The sequence below is a fragment of the Bradysia coprophila genome, unplaced genomic scaffold (genome assembly GCF_014529535.1).
Source record: "Bradysia coprophila strain Holo2 unplaced genomic scaffold, BU_Bcop_v1 contig_324, whole genome shotgun sequence".
NCBI classification, from domain to species: domain Eukaryota; kingdom Metazoa; phylum Arthropoda; class Insecta; order Diptera; family Sciaridae; genus Bradysia; species Bradysia coprophila.
The window spans coordinates 3,037,265-3,060,511 of NW_023503584.1; the positions used below are offsets into that span (position 1 = coordinate 3,037,265).

At 35.7% G+C, this 23,247-nt stretch overlaps 1 protein-coding gene across 3 annotated transcripts; it reads left to right on the forward strand.

Moving 5' to 3' along the window:
* Nucleotides 1-4: 4 nt before the first annotated feature.
* LOC119079465 (ephrin type-B receptor 1-B) lies at nt 5-22,847 on the forward strand. 3 transcript variants are annotated; one of them, XM_037187393.1, is made up of 15 exons: nt 5-405; nt 10,137-10,216; nt 13,807-13,987; nt 14,060-14,164; nt 14,227-14,607; nt 14,676-15,551; nt 15,622-15,693; nt 16,818-16,922; nt 17,727-17,744; nt 20,912-21,040; nt 21,111-21,370; nt 21,478-21,684; nt 21,759-21,905; nt 21,971-22,300; nt 22,424-22,847. In XM_037187393.1, exons 1-15 carry the CDS (start codon nt 279-281, stop codon nt 22,526-22,528), a joined length of 3,123 nt encoding a protein of 1,040 aa, XP_037043288.1. In that variant the 5' UTR covers nt 5-278; the 3' UTR covers nt 22,529-22,847. The 3 variants fall into 3 exon arrangements, with proteins under 3 accessions (XP_037043288.1, XP_037043287.1, XP_037043289.1); XM_037187392.1 differs by lacking the exon at nt 17,727-17,744 and adding an exon at nt 20,097-20,144; XM_037187394.1 differs by lacking the exon at nt 17,727-17,744.
* Nucleotides 22,848-23,247: the final 400 nt, after the last annotated feature.

A 23,247-nucleotide genomic window follows, 5' to 3' on the forward strand; every position in this document is an offset into this window, starting at 1 on the left:
GTTTATAAATCGATCGGCCTCAAAGTGTTTATAAATCGATCGGCCTCAAAGTCCTAACACTCCGAAAAGAATGAAAATGAAAAACTATCGAAAATGTGAAAAACATCGAAATAACTTAAAGGGTGAACAAATTCCAGTATAATGGAAAATTCAGCGAGCTACAGCTATGCAATTTATACCAATTTGTCACAGTGTACATGACTAAATTGTCAACATAAGAGAAAATATTCTAAATTTAAATAAATAAAATATCTAAGCTAAGGATAACAAACAAAATAATGGAGCTACAAAGTCGAGGCAAGTGGGTGCATAACCAAATCAATCGATGGAATGTCGCCTATAGCTGGATGGTCTATGTATATATTTTGTTTGGATTACTTTCCGGTTTCGTGTGGAGCGATCAAGGTAAGTGCAAACAGATTATGGGGGATTTTCTATACGTTATACAATGTAACTTTCGTCCAGAGTCGAATGATTGTCGTCATTATGCTCTTCAAACTGCACTTGTGCCAAAAATCAAAGTCGAACATTTCCCAGTCCCTTTCAAACCCTTCAAAATCTCGCACCCATTAACACGACAGACGTTTTATTGGAAAAAGTTTTATCCCGAAAAGTATTTCCAACCGGTTGTTCGTGAAAGGGTTGAAAAGTACGTGACATCAGTGTCTTCACGCCCATTTATGATTATACTGAACATTTAGCGCAATGATAGAGCATACAAATGATAAACAGACCATTGACCGACCGGTTGCATTTATAAATATTATTTTCAACTCAACGTCTAATTATATTTCAATTTATTATATCTTACCAACAACTTGTTATTGTTACATCTGTCTACCACCGTCATTGCAACAGTTTTTTTTTGCGGTAAATTATTAGCATGAATATGATAATCAGGCGTATTACCAGTTTTTCGTTTATAATTATAGACAAGAAGTCTGACAAATTCTTTTTTTGGGATGTTCCAACCAATTATTAACAATTTGGTTTTGTAAATAGTTTTGGGAAATTTCGTTTTGTCAGAAAGGGACGAAATGTTCACCGTTGAATTACCTTGGTAATTTTTGGACATCATCGACATTTTTTTAGCATTGGAAGTCCAATTAATGTTTTACTCTGTCGTGCTTACATTAATTATTATTTACATTAGCACATGAGTGCACATTGTGCAATTGAGAATGAATCCTAAATGCGAAACTGTCGTATAGACCATTGTGTTTCTGAAATCGAGGCAGGGAAAGGAGTGCAAACTAAGAAAGATGTTCATGAGTCAGACAAAACATTTGAATTTTCATGGAAAACGATTTTTAAGCCAGTCATTAAAAGTTGAAATTTCAACTAGTCTTTAACTCTAAAAAATGTTGAAACGGTAAAATCAACGCTTTTCAAGCATGAGTGGCATTCTAAATAGGGTACTGAATCTTGACAGTGTGTCACACAACTGCAAGACATTCTAAAAAACCATTTCATACAAAATAGTACTCCATTAGACAGTTGTCGACTGTGACCTATGACTTTTGCTTGAAGTGTGTTGGTAAAACATTTGATTTCGTTCATGTTTCAAAATTTTAGGAAGTGATAAGACACTGAAAAATTTTTAGGAATATTCTTTCACATTGTTTATAACAGTAAATGAACACAGGTCAAAGTAATTTGAAAATTTAATGGAGAACTTTTCGAATTTTCTCTCTAAATACTTCCATAAATTTGGAGTAGAATTTAAGTTAAATAATAATTTTGTTTTTTTTTAAACTAAACGGTCTAAACGGAAAACCGAATAAAGAATTTTGTATTCAGGCGGACCAAAAACGTCGTAGTCATTCACCAGATAGAGAGTCAAAACAGCAACTTTCTTGCTCACTTTTTCTTCGCATTTTTTCGTCCAAGTTCTGTCAATTTTACTTGTTCCAAGTTGCATCAAGTTGCATGTGTAAGATGTTAACTCAAAAATGTGATAATCGCTTGTGATCTCAATTCGCTCCGCTCCATCCTCGCACGTCTTCACCACCTGGGTCAAAAATACACCTTTTTGGTACAAGGGACATAATATACTATAGTCAGATGACAAGCCAGGTTCAAAAAATAGCCAATAAAAACAGTTGCCTAGGAACGACGTCTCATTGAAGCTTTAGTATTTTAATTATGCTTTTTCTTTACCATGGAATCGCTGTTACAAAGACAACTATTGGCAACTGCTTCCTGAACAAAAGTAATTTGTGAAAGACTTAAAAAAATTCAAAAAACGAAAATCAATTGAAAAAGACTCGTTGAATTATACAAATGTTGATTACAAATAAAAGTTCCCAAAGATCCTTTAAGACTATCGACACAACATCATTAACGACTACTTTAAAACTTTCAAAAATTAAACGAACATTTTGCAAATTGTGCCTCTAGTACCAATGTACAGACCAATCACCTCGATATCAGAGATATTATATTTAGACTAGAAATATGGGATACATGTCTCGTAGATGTCTTTTCAATGTCTCATTGTGAGCTTCCATCCGGGTTAATAATGAATCCTTTGCCAAAGGAACGGTTGTGTGCGAAAAGGTCCGCTCTTCTGATGGTTCCATAGATAGAAGTGCAGAAAATTTCTACCTCAACTCGCCACCCTTTTTCGCGCTGATTTGAGGACAATATAGATCGAATGCTGTGGTGAGGCTCGTTTGACGCAGTAGCTCACCCTTAGGACATTTGGCAAGGATTGTCCTAATGTTTACTTGACCAATTAATAGTCTAACAGTCAATTTGATCTTTGGATAGACCAATTTCTGTCATAGTTTATGGGCACTGATAACGTATTGAACCCTGTATTCAACAATTTATTGTTCATGTCTAGTTCCTAACAATCAAAAAATTTACCGAACGATCAGTCAGTAAAGTAAATTACCGTTAGTGATGATGTATGAATAAATTACGTTTGATTGTTGCGTGTACATTAATAAAGGCCATAATGTTCTTCACAGTGTCCTTCGATGAACTGAACACTGAACCACCGTTGTATATGATAGAGAATTTGAAATGTTTTATGTGAATATGCTTTGATAGTTGTAAATATTGCAAAAACACGAGCTGAAAAACGGAGAATACAAATTTATTGCCGCAGAATTTGATTTACAAATAGAAATTGTCAACCGGAATTCACTTTTTCATTTCATAAATGTTGTATATTGGACTGAGGTTTACGGCAAAAAAAAACCCATGGATTCAGTTTTGGTTGATGATGGTACGGTCGGTATGGTTTGAAACGAATTTATATTCTACGTTGTAACGTTCTATAATTCGAAAATATTCGTTGTTGCCATATTGTCGTCTATGCAATCGTAAAAAAAAGTAGAAGGAATAAATTAGGACCGACATTATGTATATAGTTTGCCTGAATTAGCAATTGACTGCTAAGAAAAAACGAAGTAAAAAATTGTTATTGGGTAAACACAGAAGAGAATCTTGGTTCAGAAATATTTGAACAAATTATTTCGATATTTGCATCTGTTGTTAAGGCTGAAAATAATTTTCGAGAAATCTGCCATTGAGTCTTTTGAACGAATTATGCTGATTTCTAATAGAAAAAGGCCTTTTTAAACAGTTTGAAATTGGGAATATATCTCGTCTTTAATGGCAAATCAAGCTAGCTACTAAGCTATCACTAAGATTCTTACTAGATTTAAATAGTTAAGGTACGGATCAGTCAGATAAAGACTATTTGCGAGACTAAAACTCCAAACACGTGAATTTTAACCTCACATCTACATTAGCAATGATGACTAGATACACCCTTCCCAACGGTCAGACCACAAGGACGGATAGGGTCGATGAACTGGACCGATCTATTCTGTGTATATGATCGTTAAGCCTGCAGTGAGCTCACTTACAACGAGACGACCGTCACAGTTACATCCACTGTAACGCCATTTGAAACGACGAATGAGTGTTCCCAGAACTGTACTTGAGCTTACAGATTGTAGAAATTGTAAGCGCCGCTATAAGCAAATCTTTTACTTCATTTGTTGAAACATCCATAACATTACATGTCACAGCTCATCGCTTATTTTGGTTGTCAATCGTCGTCAATTACAAATGACTATTGTTTCGGAAACGTTGATGTTGCACTTGGGATAAATTTGATTGAAAAAAAATCCATCTCAGTGATGTATGGCTTTCATCAGAACATATGAGTGCCTTTACCGTACATTTTCTGATTTTCGCGACTTTGTGAATTGTTTGGAAATTCTACAACGTTTCAATTACTTTGATTTCAAGTCTCAAAACTTGCACTTTGATCCTGTTCTATATGAATCGGTTTAAGAAAAGCTTTTCAGAGAATATCGAGAACGATTTTGTTAAACTTTTTCAGAGTTCAGAGAGCAAGCTATTTGACTATTTGACGAAAAAGACTACTTCTATACACAACATACGACCATGCATCACCTTCAATTTGATTCACTTTGTAATCCTTTGAAAGACGTGATGTTCAAAATCTTTTCGTTCCGATCGAAATATTAAGCATCCAAAATATTTGTCTGCGTAGAATCCTGTCTCTTGGCGGTAAACATTTTTTTTTGGTACTTTTTAGTCTTCTTTTTTTTAAGTATCTTGAGTCGTTAAATCACCATCAACACGAGATGATAATAAAAATAGCGACAAATCAACGAGATTCACGTAAAAACAACGTTGAACGACCAGTATTTCTGTCCAATTTCTTGTGCCTGTTTGGCTTTAAATCTAATTCCAAACTTTTTGATTTATTTCTTTTTCCAACAATTAACGACCATCATTAAGAAATCCAATGAATTTTAAATTTTTGGACTTCGAATCAAATTCTTTTGTAAATAGCTAATCTGCAATATGTCATACTGCCCACCAGAGTTCTAATTAGAACATTTTAACATAAAGACATTATGGTGTCTCTCTTCATCAAACCCAGCGAACCTCTTTTTTTATATTGTTGATTATCGAAATGAAACGGTGTGTGATTCAATAAGAACACGTTGTTCTGGTGTATATTTTGTTTTATAGGCAAAGAAACCTGTTTCTTGTAATATAATACCACGTATACGTTAAATATTATGTTTTGTGTTTGGAACTTGGAACAAAGGTAAATGAATGGTTGGGATTTTATTAATATGACGACGAAACGTTTATTTCATAAAAATTTTTGCGATTGTTCGTCCATTTGAACTGCATCATGTTTCAAGGAATTCATACCGACTGACTCGTAGCCTAGCCTATTTGGTTGAACCGACTAGCATATTATGTAGTTCAAGTTAATCTAATCGATTTACCGCAAAACTGTTGAAGTGGAATTGGTTTTTTTTTTGGTCATTTTCAAACGCAATGTTTTTGTTTCGCTGTTCCATTGTATGATATGTGTCTAATGGGAAGGATGACTTTTTTCCGTTGTTTTGTTTTGTTTTGTGGTTTCTTAAATGTTGCATCTGCGCGCACCCTTTTGAATTCGTATTTATATCGATTAACGTTGGGTTGTGTATATTCCCCGTATACGGTTCTGTTATCTATATGAGTGTGGCGTGATTAGATTAGGTATCCAGATACCGAGAACTCTTTCGACAAATTATGTTTATGTTATTTACTTCCAAAATATATCCTTTTTATAGCACACGTACCTATGCGTACAACTACTATATATGTATTGATGTACTCTTGTGATAGCGTTATTGTACTACAGGGGTGTAAATGTGGGCTTAATAAAATGTTGGTTGATTTTAGTTGAGGTGACCCGAATTGCCGAATGACTGAGATTTGAGCAAATGTTTTTAGTCTTCAACGAGTCATAAAAGCACCAGCAATAATGTGTTACTTCCCTACCGTATAAATTTAACAGCCGAAACATAAAAGCTTACAGCTGATTTTTTGTTACAAAAATGTGAACGACCTTAATTCTACCGTTTGATGAATTTCACTGAAGTTAACTTTTTTTGCAACAACATTTTTTTGTTTTGTTTTACACAAAACATAAATCAACAAATTCCTAATCCCTGTTTACATCTATACCTGATGATGGTGTATGGTCGGTAATAATATGTAAAACCTTCAAATTCGTGCCAAAAAATTTTCTAATTAATTTTTTGATTCGGTCTTAGATGTTGGATAAATTTGTGAGTTCCCATAGCATTCACATCAAGGCAGTACCGTAACTAGGTGGAACCGAGGGGAGTGACTTGTGTACCTTAAAACTTAGTCAAAATGAAACACTTTTTCAGAATTCTGATCTGAATCAGGGACTATTTTCTTCACAGTCATAGGCAGTGAAATTTCAGCATGAATTTGTTTCAGCTGTTTTTCAGCTGATCCACACATAGAAGCTGAAATTTCACTGTACATTTTTCAAAATTTTAACAAAACATTTTTTGGGAAAATCTAAGAAAATGCATGAAAATATGGAGAAATGTTTTCCAAAAAAAATAGTTTCGAATTCTGACTACATTTTTCTATCATTAGAATTTTAAAAATTTGCAACTGTTTTTAACAATAAACCTCATGTAACCATGGCCTCAGCTCTCAGTTCAAAATAGTTGCGGAAGCCATTTCGGAAGACAGTTTCATAATTTACTAACGGCTGCCTGCCCCGTGCTGCTTCTTCTTCTTCTTTTTCAGCCTGTTTCTATCCACTGCTGGATGTAGGCCTCTCCAACTTCTTTCCATTTCGTACGATCCATTGCCATTTGCTGCCAGTTTGTACCTGCAATATTCTTAATTCCGTTTGTCCATCTCTCTGGTGGTCTACCTATAGCTCGACTTTTATATGGTCGCCAGTTCATGATCTTTTTGGTCCAACGTTCGTCTGTCCTTCTTGCAATATGTCGCGCAAGGTTGTCGAATCCATTGATTCGTCATTTTGTCTCTGAGTGTTATTCCAAGCATACTCCGTTCCATGGCTCTTTGTGTCACTCTCAATTTATCTTCGGATGCTTTCGTTAAAGTTAACGTTTCCGCTCCATAAGTGAGCACTGGAAGGACTGCCCCGTCCGAAAGTTGAAAATTACATAGCAATTTACTCCCTGTGAAAATGATTGATTACATGTGGAATATTTTTCGAGAATTTTTATGTGAAATTCAACTTTCACATGGCACAGGTAGTAAACCAGAACACATTAGATGCTGCCACTTATTTCATTATTTCGGAAACAACTTTTTGATACAAACCAACTCCCGAGTATGTTTTTGAGCAACTTGTTTGGGTAACTGTTTTTCGACAAGTGTAGTTGTGTAGTACACTATGTGTACATCGCCTTCGACTCGGATATACCAACTCTACACTTGTTGAAAATACAGTTACCGAAGCTTGTTGCTCAAAAACACACTCGGGATTTTTCTTTTATTACAAAATTGTTACCTCATGCAATGAATGACTTTCGCTCCATTCAATGTAACCTACTATTGTAATTGTCCTGTAATTGTCACTGATATCGAAATTTACTCAGTTAATTCGTCCCAAAACTTGGCCAAGTGACTTCGAAAATTTATGAGACTATTTAACAAATGAAGCAAACTTTCGCGAGGGTCGCTAACGAAGTGCGAATATTACTAATCAACGCATAGAATTGCTTTCTATTTCCTTTAATAGCCAAATGTCACAAATCTAGCACTTCTTCAGTGAGAACGTGTGTTTTTCTATATAGTAGAACCTTAGCTGGTAACTTATTATTCATTGTTGACGTCTTGTCAATAACAGATGGTTAGCCATTTATAAAACTTCAAAAATTCACTTTGGACTAGGGAAGGGAAGCCGGTAAATCCATTACCGGTAAAACCGGTATACCGAAACCGGTTCTACTAGTTCCAATACATGTTTTCTGCAGAAATAGAAAAAGTGGTCGAAACCAATGCAACTTTCTTAAAACAATATCAATAAACTAGATAGACAGAGGAAAACGAATAACTTTGCCTTTCAAATTTGCTAGAAGTATCTGTTTTACAATACTTCAGAGTATAATAGTGACAGCCCAAATTTAGACACACAAAATCTTAGGATATCTAAGAATTTGCGTTCTGATGATGTAGATTTCAACCTAAAATACTTCGTATTATAAATTCTAGTCTAAAATGAAGTGATCCCTAGATATTTGTTAATGATGTGACTGATTCTCTTGACAGACGGTCTAATAGTTCTCCTAAAGAGACATACTTTTATCGTGCTGTCATTTACAAAATGTAAATCTAATTCTCGCTTTCACTAAAATTTCCCTGCTTGTTAAAAGTGATCCACTATCTCAGTTCACAATTTCTAACAGCCCTTGACAATAATTGACAACGCATTTCATAACAAATGTAGACGAATTAAAAACAGAATAATAATCTGGTTCCTCAATGTCAAACATAAAAAAGAACGTATGGGCTAGTGAATAATGCCTGGTTTTCTATACATGATCACATTGAAGCCAGAAGTAATTCTGGAAGATTTGAAACAGTTCTGGGTATAGGGAAAGACCGATCGGCTAAGAATTTTGTCCTGCATACGGAATGTTTGGAAGCAATAATGGAGACTTTCGGAAAAGTCAACACTATTGATTTTATACCAAGCGTCTCTCAAGCTGTGATACAAAATGGAACTATGTCAGATAGAGGTCTTTTTTCATTGAAAATTACATGAGATATTTTCTCGTTTATTTTTTGTAAGTAGAAAATGAGGACTTAGACCCATCACGAAAATATTAAAGAATGAATGTATTCCCTCTCTGTCTGTATTTATAGAAAGTGTCCTAATAATACTTTCTCGAGTTGATTGTGAGATTGGATCGGCGTTCAGTGTTCTAATAAAGTAATGAAAGCAATTTTCAAACTAAACGAAGTATTCAAAATAGAAATCTGCATTGAAATGATTCTACACATTAATTTCTTCGATTATATTTGACATTTAACGAGAAATAGAAATTTGATGAAAAACCGGTAATACCGGTATTACCGAAAACCGGTATTGCCAAAAGTCTTCCGGTTTCCTTTCCCTACTTTGGACTGGTTTCACATTTAGTCAGAAAGATTCATGTGGCACCAATATTTTTAGGCATCCTCAAGCCCTCGTTTGGTGTTCTAGCAACGGCTCTGTACCTGTAGCAAGTATGATACCTATCTGCTTTTTTTGAAACACAAATTTCAGCGGAAATCTAACCGCATTTCTTTAAGTTATACCTAGACCCGAGACTCTTGTTCGAAAACGCAATATAATAATTATAAAATTACATTTTTTCAATTTTTTTCGTTTATTTGTTTTTGTTTTACCATTTTAATTCTTCATAAGCAATCTTGGTCATGTGAGAGTTGACTGACAAATGACTGAAACTGGCTTATTATTATAATCACTGCGAATACTCCGAATCTCAATTGTAAATAAAAAAAGTAATAAAATACTGTTGATCTGATGACTGAAATTAAATTTAAAAGAAAAAAAATTTTAATCGCTTAATGAGTCATATTCACAACACGCAACCTTTAATATGCAATTTTTTTTTTAAATGTAAAGTTAACAAACAAAAAATAAAATTGAGGCAATAAAATTCGTACATACCTCGATCGCCAATAAATTTATACTTCCAACGACTTGGTGCTGTTAAATTGAGGGATAACAACTTGTGTGTTTTGTATCATTTGACGAAGCAGAAATGAAAATGAAACACGAAAGGATTTACATTCGTTTCGTTCTCAACTCCTGTGCGTTCATCAAATACTCCCCCCGAAAAATCTTTATTCAGGACAAACCAAAAAGCTCTGAAAGGGTGATGTAATCTGAAATTAAGATTTTCGGCAATTTATTATGGGAGCGTATTAATTATGCACACCGGCAAACTTTTATTAAGCCATTATGGTCTACATCTCACTAACTTTTATCGACTTAAAAGAACAGTCTGCCCAAATTTGTCATTTTAAAATGAGATTAACAACGTGTTTAACGATTTGGGTCGCATATAAAAACATTTTTATCTTAGAGAATAAATTATTGGAGAACCAAATTTGAACGAACATCTAAACCGCACACGTTTCACAGAAGCTTGTTGTGTTATGTATCGTCATTTACCCTAAAAAGGTTTCTGAATCGTTTCGGAAGCAAAGATTTTTTACATTCATTTTGGCATTTTGTGGAAATAAAATTGAATTTTTAATTGTTGTTTCAGTGGTACTGTTGGACACCACAAAGGAAGCGACGCTGGAATGGACGAGATATCCGTATGGGCCACAAGCACAGACGCCTGGGGTACGTATAGTTTAACGAGTTTTAGGTAAATTATTAGCTCCAATGACCGATGATCAAATTATGAATTTGATTGACATCTGGAGCAAAGATTCAGAATATTATTGTAGTTCTCGTTGTAGTCCTATAGACATTGTTAATTTTCCCACTTAAATTTATCTTTAAAAAATGGCCTTGCTGGTACAAAAGGAAACCAAACGACTCATATTACAGTTAGAAAGATAGATAAGAGTTTTTGAGAGGCTTCTTCAATTGGGAAGCAGAAACCCACATCAAAGATCTTTTGTTCCCTACTCTCTGACCTTACTCCTTCTATCTTTAAATGGAAATTTCCCTGTTTTCGATAAGATGTCGTTAAGGCACTTGCTATCTAATGATGGCAGATCGTCATCTTGGAGTTCATAATGAGGGATTCTTTTGAATTTCGTCTGACCGAAATCGGCGTTTTTTTTTGTGTGGTCCTCCACATTCATAATAAGTAATAATTTGACCAAATAATTACATTAGTGAGGTCACAGCACTCATCAAAGTTCACCGAGGTCACATCGATTTTGAGAAATTTTCCGGAAGTCATATTTTCGGCCGTTTATCATCAAATTTTTAGAGGTTAATTTTTGTCCCAGTAGTACTCGACCTCAGCTTTCCAACGAACCCATACACGCCCGTGTCCTCGCCTCCTTACGGAAACGAAATCCGGACTGAAAAATCCCATTTTTCGACTTTTGGCCAGGTATGGAAGATCAAAAATATCTGAGACTGGTTTTGAGGCCTAGGCACCAAGGCCTACCTTGGCATATATAACAAAGTCCCGGAAAAAATAGCGTCGATTTCGGCCAGTCGAAATGCAAAAGAATCTCTCAATACACGAAGGTGCGAAACCTGAGATTGGTATAGAGTGAACAATACCTACGAATAAGTACACCCGTCTCAAGGGCCAGACCACAAGAACGAATAGGGTACTATTCTGTGGAGATGATCGTTAAGCTTACAGTGGTTCGTAATTTACCTTATTTCCGATCTCGTAAGTTTAAGGAGTTAGTTACTCCAGGATTTCGACGATTTTAGTTGGTATATTTCTTTGTGAAAAGTTGGTATGGAGATCGGATGACATCAACAAAAATATTTTTAAGACAATTCCCCAATGTTTTGACCGAATACCACACCACCTAATCTATCAAACTAAAGGCAAAGACAATTTTCATACATCCATCAATGAAAACATTCGACAACAACAACCGAAATGCTTCCCTCGTCTGTTACGTACGTACACAAATCCCTTACGGTTCAGTTTAAAATATCAATTCAATCACGCACTAATTAATTTTTCATTGCTTATGATGGTCCATTGTTATTTGTTTGTATACTCCAGGAAGAGATTAATATCTTTCGAGTAGCTGGTAAATTGCAACTGGAAAAGCACGTCTGTCTGATTGTATATACTCACCATCAGTGTGTGTACACGCATGACAAAAGGAACAAAAAAAATTATGATTTACAGTATGGATAAAGTGGATACGTACAATACTGTCCCTCGATTTTAATCCCCGGTATCACAGATTCAATAATAAACCATTGCATGGAGATTAAATTTTCGTTGCATTCATCGTTATGTATAACTTATAGGAAAATGAACCCCTCAATTCCAGCTCATATTTACGTGTCGTCTTCCTCTTGCATAATGAATATTTCGTACACCGGTACCAACATACAATTAGAGCGAATTTCTTTTTTTCGTTGATGAAAATGTGCTGAAAACACTTATTTCGTCATTACGTCGAATACGTTTCCTACTCTGCTTTTAAGTTGTCTCAGCAACAAAACAAATCATAGGTCTTGGACAAAGAACACCTTAGCAACAAAAAAAAAATCTGCAAAAAATACACAAAGTCATCTTATGCATGAAAAACAAAAAAGAAACAAGAGGCACTCTCTCTCGCTCTCTCTCTCTGTAAGCAAAATTTTTTTTGTATGATGAAACCAGCACCAACTACAATATACGGTATAATTGCATCTACTAACTCACACCACCCTCTGAGTCGCTCATATTTCGACCACATGACATTCAAATCTTAACATATCACCCGAGACTACACGGTGGGTTTTATGGTGTTATGCACATCATTCTTATTACTTTCGATAGAGTTGAGTGTATTTTGGTATATAACTATTTGGTTTATAAAATACGAAACTGTCTCTGGTTATACGCTTGCAGAATATAAGGCTGAAATTTTTCACATTTTTGAGGTAGATGACACTAGAGAGTCATGAGTTAATTTTGTAATTTTTTTTTTCCTCATTTCTAATTTCTGCAACGGGTGTAGAGACTGTGTATAATGCGCGCCATATATAAGTATAGTTACCTTTATAGCTAAAGTTCTATTCAAAAAGAATATGCCGTAGCGTCTGTAGATTTTAGACTGAGTTTTCAGATACCGAATGGGGTTGATGAAATGTGTGAAACATGAACTAAAAATCGAAAGATGCTATCTAACGACAGTTTTATATTGATTTATTGCCTAGTTTATTGTAAGTAATTAATTGGAAATGAGATTTCGGGTGGAAAAATTATTGTCTGAAGTTGGAATTGTGATTAATGGTACGTTGTACCCATCTAGAATTTAGACTCAACATTCAAACCGTTTTGGGGCCGAAACTTTTCACCCAAAGTTGTATAATAAGTCTGGCTCTGTTAAAGAATTTTCTTTCAATTTATTTCACAGAAAGCTCTCGACATTAGAAAAATGCGGTATCTCATACCAACCAGCACACACCTTCTTTTTGTTCTAGGCAATATAAGTCACAATGTCCATTTTAAACACTGTACAATGCATCATCATACACGTTTATATACAGTGTATACGTACATTATCTAGCATTGACCATACATATTAAATGCGACCATCTCGTCTCGTGTTATTTTCCATAGGGGATTTGTCAGCTTTATTAAGATTTCGTACTTAGTGGTCGAGTCACGGGTTCATAACGATATAATAAGGGAGAGGAGAGAATATATAAATCTATTTCTAGCTGGTCATGCTGTGGATAACATTGAAATGAAATTTTCGAAAATTTTATCATTTCGTTTTGAGTGTTGTCTGCATTTCGATTAAATAAATGAGATAACGTAAATAACGAAAATATTAGATTTATGCTTAACAGTGACAAATTTTCCGTGTTCCGTGCGGAATTAAGCATTGTGACTCTTCGGTTTATCACAATATATTCGTTTTTCGTCCCTCTTTGGGACGTATAGTTTCACCCATGCTGTTGCAAGATCTCTAATTTTACCCCAATCCGAAGGACCAGGGAGCTTTTACTACATTCGTTATGTGGTCTGTGTTTTCAGATTAAAGGCAGTAATGGGAAATATATCCTATCCATCCTATCCCCGCATTATGTGCGGCTTCTATTATATTCTTCGGGTATCACCCTGTTCCAGTCACGTTGATTTACTATAATAGAAATGGGTGCCATCCTGTTTTTGTCACGTTGATTTACTGTACCAGCAGTGTCGGAAAAGAAACTAATTTAACCATTGTGCTCACAACGAAATTCAATATCTAAATTTTCTTCTTCTATCTTTGTCCAAATAGTGGGTAGAGGAATCGTTTACAAATTTTGGCAAAGGCATAAACTGGCGAAGTTATGTGGTATGTGATGTTGCATATCACAACGTTAACAATTGGTTGTGGTCGCCATTTATTGACCGTGGGCCAGCTAATCGACTGTACATTGAAATACAATTTACGATTCGAGATTGTTCGCTATTTCCGGGTAAGCAGCTAAGCGACAATTTTTACATAGATTCGGTTGACAATTTTCTCTCATTGAATTTTTAATCAACAGGAAATGCATTGTCATGCAAGGAGACATTTAGTTTACTTTTTTACGAATTTGATGCAGCTACAAGAGAACCCCCACCTTGGCAACCGGAAAGTTACAAACTGATTGGTACATTAACTACGAGATCTCCATCTCTATGATCTATTTACATCAATTCTATTTTGTTGTAGCTCGGATCGCTGCTGGTGAAGGTCGTTTCAATCAGAACTCAGATGTTGATATAAATAGCGAAGTGAAAAGTATTGCCGTAACGAAGAAAGGGGTGTACTTTGCCTTCCGAGATCAAGGTGCCTGCATCAGTGTGTTGGCTGTTAAAGTCTACTACATCACCTGTCCAGCAGTTACCGAAAATTTTGCTCATTTCAATGAAACTCCAACTGGCCGTGAAATAACAATTATTGAACAGCAGACTGGTGTTTGTGTTGAGAACGCCGAGGCTAATGAGCCTCCAACGTACTTATGCAAAGGTGACGGTAAATGGACTATTCTGACAGGTGGATGTAAGTGTAAGGTCGGCTATGAGCCCGATTACGAAAAGCAGACATGCAATGGTGAGTCATTTGTGTTCAATGCAAATTTTTTTGAATTTTTTTTTTTTCAAAAATTAATCCGATTTCAGTGTGCCCACCCGCTACATTCCGTTCATCTGAAGTTACAAAATGCACAGCATGTCCATTGAACTCTAAAACATCAAAATCAGCAAGTGCTTCGTGTCCTTGCAAGGAAGGATATTATCGTCATCCTCGTGACGGCAAACATATGCCATGTTATCGACCACCTGGACCACCAACCAATTTAACGCTTCTATTTATCGATCAAACCAGCGCCATTTTCTCGTGGAATGCACCGAAACGATTATCGGATGAACCGATGGACAAGAAGTATCGCAGTGACATTGTGTTCAGAGTGAAATGTCCCACCTGTAATTCGAATGCCGTTTTCAATCCGTCGTCAGACACATTTAACGATACCAAGCTGACGTTGACGAATCTGGAACCGGTGACAACCTACACGATTCAGATCCATTCGTTGAACGGTGTCTCGTATTCCGTTCAATCGGATTCGAACGAAACTTACGATTCGACGTCATCTGATGACAAATCTGGTCAACACCATTCGTCGAATACCAGTCCATTGGATGAGAGCTTATTGAAGACAGAATATGCCGAATACACATTCACCACGGAGTCGGCAATTTTGAGTACCGTCATCAACATACGAATCGATAGTGTCACCAGTAAAGAAGTGGAATTAGCTTGGGACAAGCCCGCTCATAGTGATTCACCGATCGAATTTTACGAGGTGCGATGGTTCCCCAAATCCGAATCGGACTCCATCAACAAGACCACCTTTAGCACGAAAGATTCGAAGGCGCGAATCGACAATTTATTGGAGAATACCGAGTATGGATTCCAGGTGCGATGTAAGACGGTGAATGGTTACGGTACCTACAGTAACATTGTTTACACGCAAACACCACAGAGTGTCAGTCCAGGTATGTTGCTAGCGTTCTATTGTGAAAATGTGGCCAGTTTTTGTTCAATTTTTCTTTTCTCTCTACTTAGTATACGATGATTCTATGCAAATGCGAATCGTTGCCGGTGCAACAGTTGCCGTTGTTATTTTATTGGTTCTTGGTAAGTTTCAAAATTATTCTTTTGACATTCAATGAAATATCAGCCATTGCCTCCGATGTCGATAAAACCGCGATGTCACTCTCGGCTAAAGATACATGGAATATGGGTAGTGAGTTTTAGCTTTAATAAATCCTTTGAAAGATCTGGAAAATGAAATTAAATTAAATCGGATGATTAGTAATTAGATTGAGATGAGGAGATATGAGGAAGCAAAGGATGTGCAGTGACCACTTTCCGATATGTCCAATGTGTTATCGGAAATTATTCATTCGAGAACGTAGGAGCGGTTTCAATACTTACTTTCGTTTTACCTTTGAGGTAAGCCACAGGAAAATACGAAAATTTCTTCAGAGTTTTTCGAAAAGTCGTCTGATTAATCCGTTTGAATAAGAGTGAGATGCAGTGATGATCCTCGTAATAAGCAAGAGAATTCGCATGGAATCTCAAATTTCCTAAGTGGTTCCTCAGCGCTAAAGGTCAGCCGACAAAATCATTGGAAAATCATTTCATCAGAAAATCGAAAAAATGAAAGAAAATCACAAAAACAATTCTCAGAACTTAAAAATAAAATCTGTAATAATCGATGGAAGTCCTTGAAAATCCTGCAAAAACGGTGAAGAAGATCCTCAGAAAATCATTCTCAGTGGATTTTCTTCTTGAAAATCCTTTGTCAACGAAATCAATAAAAATCTGTCACTGTTCTGGAGCAACATTTCCTACAACATTAACCTAATTTACTATTTAAGTCATTATTTCAAAATTCATTCATTTCAAAATGTTAAACCCCATTCAATCACGAGAAAGTTTGTGTTTGATTAAGGAGTCAAAGTAGATATTTGTTCAAGAATGGGTGAAAAATGACCTTCCAATGTAAGTTTGCCGTTCCATTGGGAGCACAAGAAAAAGTAGTGGTCCCTCGTGTCTCTGAGAGAGTTGAAAGAAATTCAATATACTGCACCACCTCGTCTATCCAGTCTACGTTTCTTCAACTAACCGTCTGACTGATATGTTTTATAGAGATCTATATTCAATAATCATGTTGTTGAGTGAGACAGACAACTTATATGAATTATCCGACGGAAACATTGACTTCTGATTTACATTTTCTTCATATCAAATTTCAGTTATTGTTGTAACCGTTCTGTTCTTGCGATCGAAAAACCAAGACGAATTGGATAAGAAAACCAACAACCATTTGCCATTACCAATGGATTATGCCAGCAACGAAGGTATGTCATATTGTCATATTCGAATGTTTTTATGTTGATTTGCTCGATAAGTTTCATGTTCATTTTGCCATTCACACTATGTTTTACATGAAAATCACAACGAACATTGAAATTTGGATTTTTTTTTTGGTTCAATTTTCGTTTTTGCCACATTGTGAAATTGAAATTAATTTTTGGTTTAGCGTTGACATCATTCACCAAATTTTTTGTTTCAGACGAATCGACATAACGCTAAATTGGAGCCTAGATTTGTGCGAAATTTTTTTATATTTTCGATGATAGCTCCGTATCCGCATCCTTTCTGGAAAAAAAGTCTGACCATAGTTTTGTGTCAAGAAGTGGTGGCCTTCTGTAATAATGATAAATGCTTGTGGTGATGTAGTCTAACTCTACTATGAGAAAACTCAAAATTTTGTGTCAATTTCAGTGAACTATAGCGGCTTCTCGTAGTAGGTTACACCACCACAAACATTTTTTATCATTATTCAAAGCCATTTTAACACAAAACGATGGTACCACTTTTCCCAGATAGGACACATATCAAAAATACATCATCGCTTCGCACAAATTTAGGCTACAAATTTAGCATTGTGTCGATTCGTCTTAAATTTTTGTTTTCTCAATTTTTCACATTTTATTGATTGATTCATTTTGTTACATTTATTTTGCGTGCCCTCCACATTATCGTTTTTCCGTTCCTGAACGTTTGCTTGAACAATACTTAAATTTGAAATAAATTTATTACAAACAAAAAAATTATTACCTGTTACCAACCTGTATGCGGCATCTCAACCCCCCTTCCAGGACTCGTAGTTACCTATAGTAAGTGAACAATGAAACATTTTAAATGCAAAATTTTTTTTACACAAAACAAATTTAATTCTCAGTTTAATTTTCGGAATTTGATACAAAAAAAAATGTTTCTATGAGCATGCTTGTCGTTTATTGTTGCATGGAATTTAAACGATACTCAAGTGTTGAAGTTTTCGTTTTTGTTAAAGTTTAAACTATTTGCCAGCACGAGCGGAATGTATTTGTTTTATGTCAAGTCTGATTTTTCTTTATTTGCAAGAGAAATTCGTAAGATTTCTTAGCTTGTATATTGTGTTTGAGTGGGGTGTGGTAGGAAAAGATTATACAGATAGGCGTAATAATAGCTGACGGAGTGAAACAGAGGAAATCCAAGGCACCACCTTAACATTTACTTCACCCTAATACAGTTATGTGTTAAACAACAACTTGGAAAGTTTCAATATTTCATTCTGTAGCGAATGAAACTGAAACCTATTTAATTGTCATGTCTGTTCTACTCATTATGCCTAGAGCAAAAAGGCTTGCATTTAAACTGATCGTAAGAAAAAGGGGAATTGATCGCCGAAAAACAGGAGTCGATCGAAAGGTGAATTTGATTGCAGTAGAAGACAATCTTTCTTAATAATGTAAAAATGGAAAATATTTCTCTGTTTTCAGGATTGCACGAATTTCTGATCAACTTTTCTATTTTAATCATTTTGTAAAAGGAAAATGTATCCTGCGATCTAATTTTCTTTTACTGCTTCTCCTTCAATTCTTGTTTGTCTGTGATCAATTCCTCTTTTTCTTGCGGTCAATTCTTTTTTTTTAGAATTATCAGGTTTTAAAGATAGTCTGATATGGGCTATAACTATGCAGTACAGGATCTGCACTGTTTCATGAGGGATTTTTTGAAAGTGGACCAAGCTCCGTTGGAGCTATTTTTGGCGACACTTTGTTTACATGCCCAGATAGCCCTCGGCCCCTATAGTCTAAAACTGCAGTCGTTTAATTTTAATATTCTTTTATTGGCTGGAGAACTTCCACCAAAAGTCGAAAATTGGTGTTTTTTGTATGTGATTTACTGCTAAAAATAAACATTCGCCAGGTGCGAGATATCACCTTTTGAAGCTCATCAAAATTTCCGGCCTTTGATTGAAACATTATTTTTGTTATTTTCGAACAATGGTACAGGACATGGAAGATATCTATGCTTGCCCCGTATTTCCTGGACAATACCTATCCAATGAACCCTCACACATGTATGTATATAGCCTGTAGCGGCAGTAAATAACATACAAAAAACACCTATTTTCGACTTTTGGTGGAAGTTCCCCAGCCAATAAAAGAATATTAAAATTAAACGCCTGCGGTTTTAGACTATTGGCGCCAAGGGCTATCTGGGCATGTAAACAAAGTGTCGTCAAAAAATAGATCCGACGGAGCCTGGTCAACTTTCAAAACAATCCCTCAAATGTTTTTTAAAGCTGATGAAAAAGCTGCGAAATCCCTTCAAACCTCCGTTGAATTCACTCGAACAGCATAGTTGATTATTTACTAAGTTTAATAACCAGACATTGGCTGGAAGAAAAGCTTCTTCGCAATCTTCAACAACTCAACCATTACAATTTAAACTTTATTCTTCATTCTGGCAACAAAACCTGTGGTTTATGCTGTGTTTGCAGTGAGCGACTTTACGTTTTCTTGAGTTTTCTCTTTCAATTTTGTACCTTTTAAAATGCTAATATTTGCGACCGAGGGGAACTCACTCCAGTAAATTTCTAATAAATCAACAAAGTCAACAGAATCGTTTTAATCCATCAGCTTGGGTCAATTTGCGTCAATTTGTGATAGTGCACGAATGTTATTTTATACGTTCTCAGGCAAGACGATTAGAAATGACGGCGATTTACTTGATTTACTAACTCCGAAGTCGGTCCCCTCGCGTGCCACCCGAATGAAATTTGGATCATCTGCGGAGCAACTAATACTTCCCTTGTTTGTACTTTATAGAAACGGCTAATCATCTGTTGTGAACTGCAACGACGAAACTAAACAATGGACTCACATAAATGTGGTCTCATAATAAAATAAATGTTAACGTAAATGAAGTACTAGATTTTGTATCATACACTAGACAATGCGTTGAACAGCATAAGTGACAGATTTATACACTAGCCGTTTCTAAAAGGTCAACTATACAAACTACTACAACTACTTTCGTTGTAGACCCAGAGAAATGACATAACATTAAGCCAATCATACAGTTATCAGTTCTATGTTGTACATAATACATTGGAATTGAAATGCCTTTACGCTGAAAATGTATCATTTTTTTCGCTGTGTTTTTGTACGTTTTGTTTTGTTTTTATTTTGTTTTAGTTCATGCCATGGATACAACACCGATTGTGAAAACTATTCAGAATAACGGTAAATTTGTGCATTTGTTCGAGTATTTTTTTTTTGATCTTTTGATCTTCGAAATGAACTTTATTCTTCCTTTCCCTTATTGCATGCAAAGGCGTTTCCTATTTTGTATACTAATTCTAGTTTACGCGACAGTTTGAATATTGTTTCGAAAAAATAAAGGCTCTGACTGAATTGCCTTACCGTCTAACTGTTCATCTTTAAATTCTACTTTGAAAATTGACCTTTTCTCAGCAAAAAAAAATATCTAATTTCATGGCTAATCGACTTCAAAAATAATGACAAGCTGTGGGTAATATGGTTCTTTATGTAGTAAAATGCATGTTAAAAAAATTGAAGTAGAAGATTTGAAATCGACTGATTAAAAATACTTCGATCGATAGAAGTAATAGACCTGATAATACTACTGGTCATATTCTTGTCGTCTGTAACAGGTTAAAAGATTTTCTTACGAATTAGTTTTCGGGTTGGTGTGTAATTAACATAAATTTCTGACTTTCTGTCGTGTCTCGCTCTCTTTCTTGACTAGTTACGTATAACAACTAATATTAGTACGCATGTGTAGTTTGGACGATTTGTGCATGTGACCCATACCTACAATCACTATTTAATTTCACCTGCTTATGCGTAATCACTTCTGGAACACCAACGTTCTTATCTTTTTGTGCATGCCTTTGTTTGTTTTATTCGTTTTCATTTCAAATTCGCTTTCCAAATTTAAAACAAATCTGACGAACCAAACGAGTAAATTCGTCTGTTGCCTTTCACAGTGACGACACCACTATTCGGCACCAGTCGCAGCTACGTCGATCCACACACGTATGAGGATCCGAATCAGGCGATTCGAGAATTTGCTAGAGAAATCGATGCCAGTTACATTACGATCGAGGCAATTATTGGTAGGCACAACACATAGCCGGAAGCATTTCATGTGCGCCGATATTAATAATTGGTGTTTTGTTCTCTAAGGTGGCGGTGAATTCGGAGATGTGTGCCGTGGACGACTCAAAATTCCACCGAATTTCGTGCAGGACATTGATGTAGCAATAAAGACACTGAAGCCGGGATCGTCGGAGAAAGCTCGCTGTGATTTCTTAACAGAAGCCTCGATTATGGGACAATTTGATCATCCGAATGTGATTTATCTGCAAGGCGTTGTCACACGGTCGAATCCAGTTATGATCATCACTGAATACATGGAAAATGGCAGTTTGGATACGTTCTTGCGAGTGAGTTGTGTTCATATCATTGTTCTTATATACGACCGACGAGATCCAGTTCGCCGTTTTGGAATTTTACATTTTTTTCGACTGAAAAATCAATTATTTTTTCGCAGGCAAACGACGGTAAATTCCAAACACTTCAATTAATTGGTATGCTCCGTGGTATTGCTAGTGGTATGGCGTATTTGAGTGATATGAACTATGTTCATCGAGATCTGGCGGCACGCAATGTTTTAGTGAATTCACAATTGATTTGTAAAATTGCCGACTTTGGTCTATCTAGGGAAATTGAAAATGCGAGCGACGCATACACAACAAGGGTAAGAATACGGTGAAAACAATGTCATGCACAAGCGATTGCCACACGAATTTCTTCTCATTTACCAAAATGTAGGGTGGCAAAATACCGGTAAGGTGGACAGCACCGGAAGCTATCGCATTCAGAAAGTTCACATCCGCTTCAGACATTTGGTCATATGGTGTGGTATTGTGGGAGGTATTGTCGTACGGTGAACGGCCATATTGGAACTGGTCGAATCAGGTAAGCCATTACTCATCGTCCAATTATATCCATGTGTTCTAACTCTTACCCGTTTCACATTCAAGGATGTGATCAAAAGCATTGAGAAGGGGTATCGACTGCCCGCTCCAATGGACTGTCCCGAAGCATTATACCAGTTAATGTTAGACTGTTGGCAGAAGCAACGCACCCATCGGCCTAGTTTTACCAGCATCGTATCCACATTGGACAATTTAGCCCGACAACCGCAAACATTATTAAATACGAGAAACTCACCGGACAACGATAGTACGCAAATGATTGAAGTACCACGGGGTCACAACATATTTATTAGCACTGACATGTGGCTTGAAAGCATCAAAATGTCTCGATACTCGCATCATTTTAAAGAAGCAAATTTGGTGACAGCTCAACAGGTGAGTCCGTTGAAAATGTATTATTTTATGGCAGACCATTAAGGTTGGAATTGATGGAACTTTTGAGGTGTCACGGTAAAACGTTTTGATCAGATGTTTTAACATTAAAAATGATTCGTCTAGGTATCTCGCCTGACAGCTCAACAACTCTCCGACATGGGTATTACGTTAGTGGGTCATCAGAAAAAAATTCTTCATCAAGCCAGACAGTTGGACACAATAATATAGCAGTATTTTTAGGAAACGATCGTTCTATTAGGTACTGAATGGGAAGTGAATCATTGATTTGATTGTGTTTTGGAACAACAACAAAAATGAAAATTTTAAACGAAGAGGACAAACAAAAAAGAAAAATCTTTTTGCCTAGATGGTGAGACAATTATATTCATTAGCTTAAATGAAATTTATTAAAATTTGAGATTTTAATATGCGAACAGAACAAATTACATAAACAAACAAAAATTTAATAAAAGAAAATTTCTACTTATAGTTAACACAGTGCTTTTTTAGCAAAAATGATGAAAATACAAAAAAAAATCGGATGGTTGATTCATTCGTCGTATAAATTTTACGTGTAAAAAAATAGTGAACGTTAAGCAATTCTGCAATTTAAAGTTTTTTGTTGAAAATTTTTTAATTTATTTTTTTTTTACTCCGCACATGTTCAAAGTTCAAGGCAAAATTGGCACTTTTATCGCTGCATAAAAATATGTAGCTCTTTTGGTCAGTAGAACTTTTACTTTTGCTTTCATTGTAATGCCCGAAGTGTAATAGTAGAGCATCTAATAACGTAGAAAATGCGTATAATGGAGGGAATTCGAAAAGATTTTCCGCGTTTTTTCAGCTCTGATATCCCCTACCCGGTGTCCTATTTAAAGTATTTCCCCAGTGGTTACTCGAATATTATTCATTATATGTTGACGAATGATTTTCTGTATGCTTGCCGG

Bases quoted from the DNA above. Each gene is read 5' to 3' on its own strand.
- LOC119079465 (XM_037187392.1), top strand. From the start codon at position 279: ATGGAGCTACAAAGTCGAGGCAAGTGGGTGCATAACCAAATCAATCGA. The intron at 14,165-14,226 runs GTACATTAACTA...ATTTTGTTGTAG, and splicing joins GGAAAGTTACAAACTGATTG to CTCGGATCGCTGCTGGTGAA. The intron at 15,552-15,621 runs GTATGTTGCTAG...CTCTCTACTTAG, and splicing joins ACCACAGAGTGTCAGTCCAG to TATACGATGATTCTATGCAA.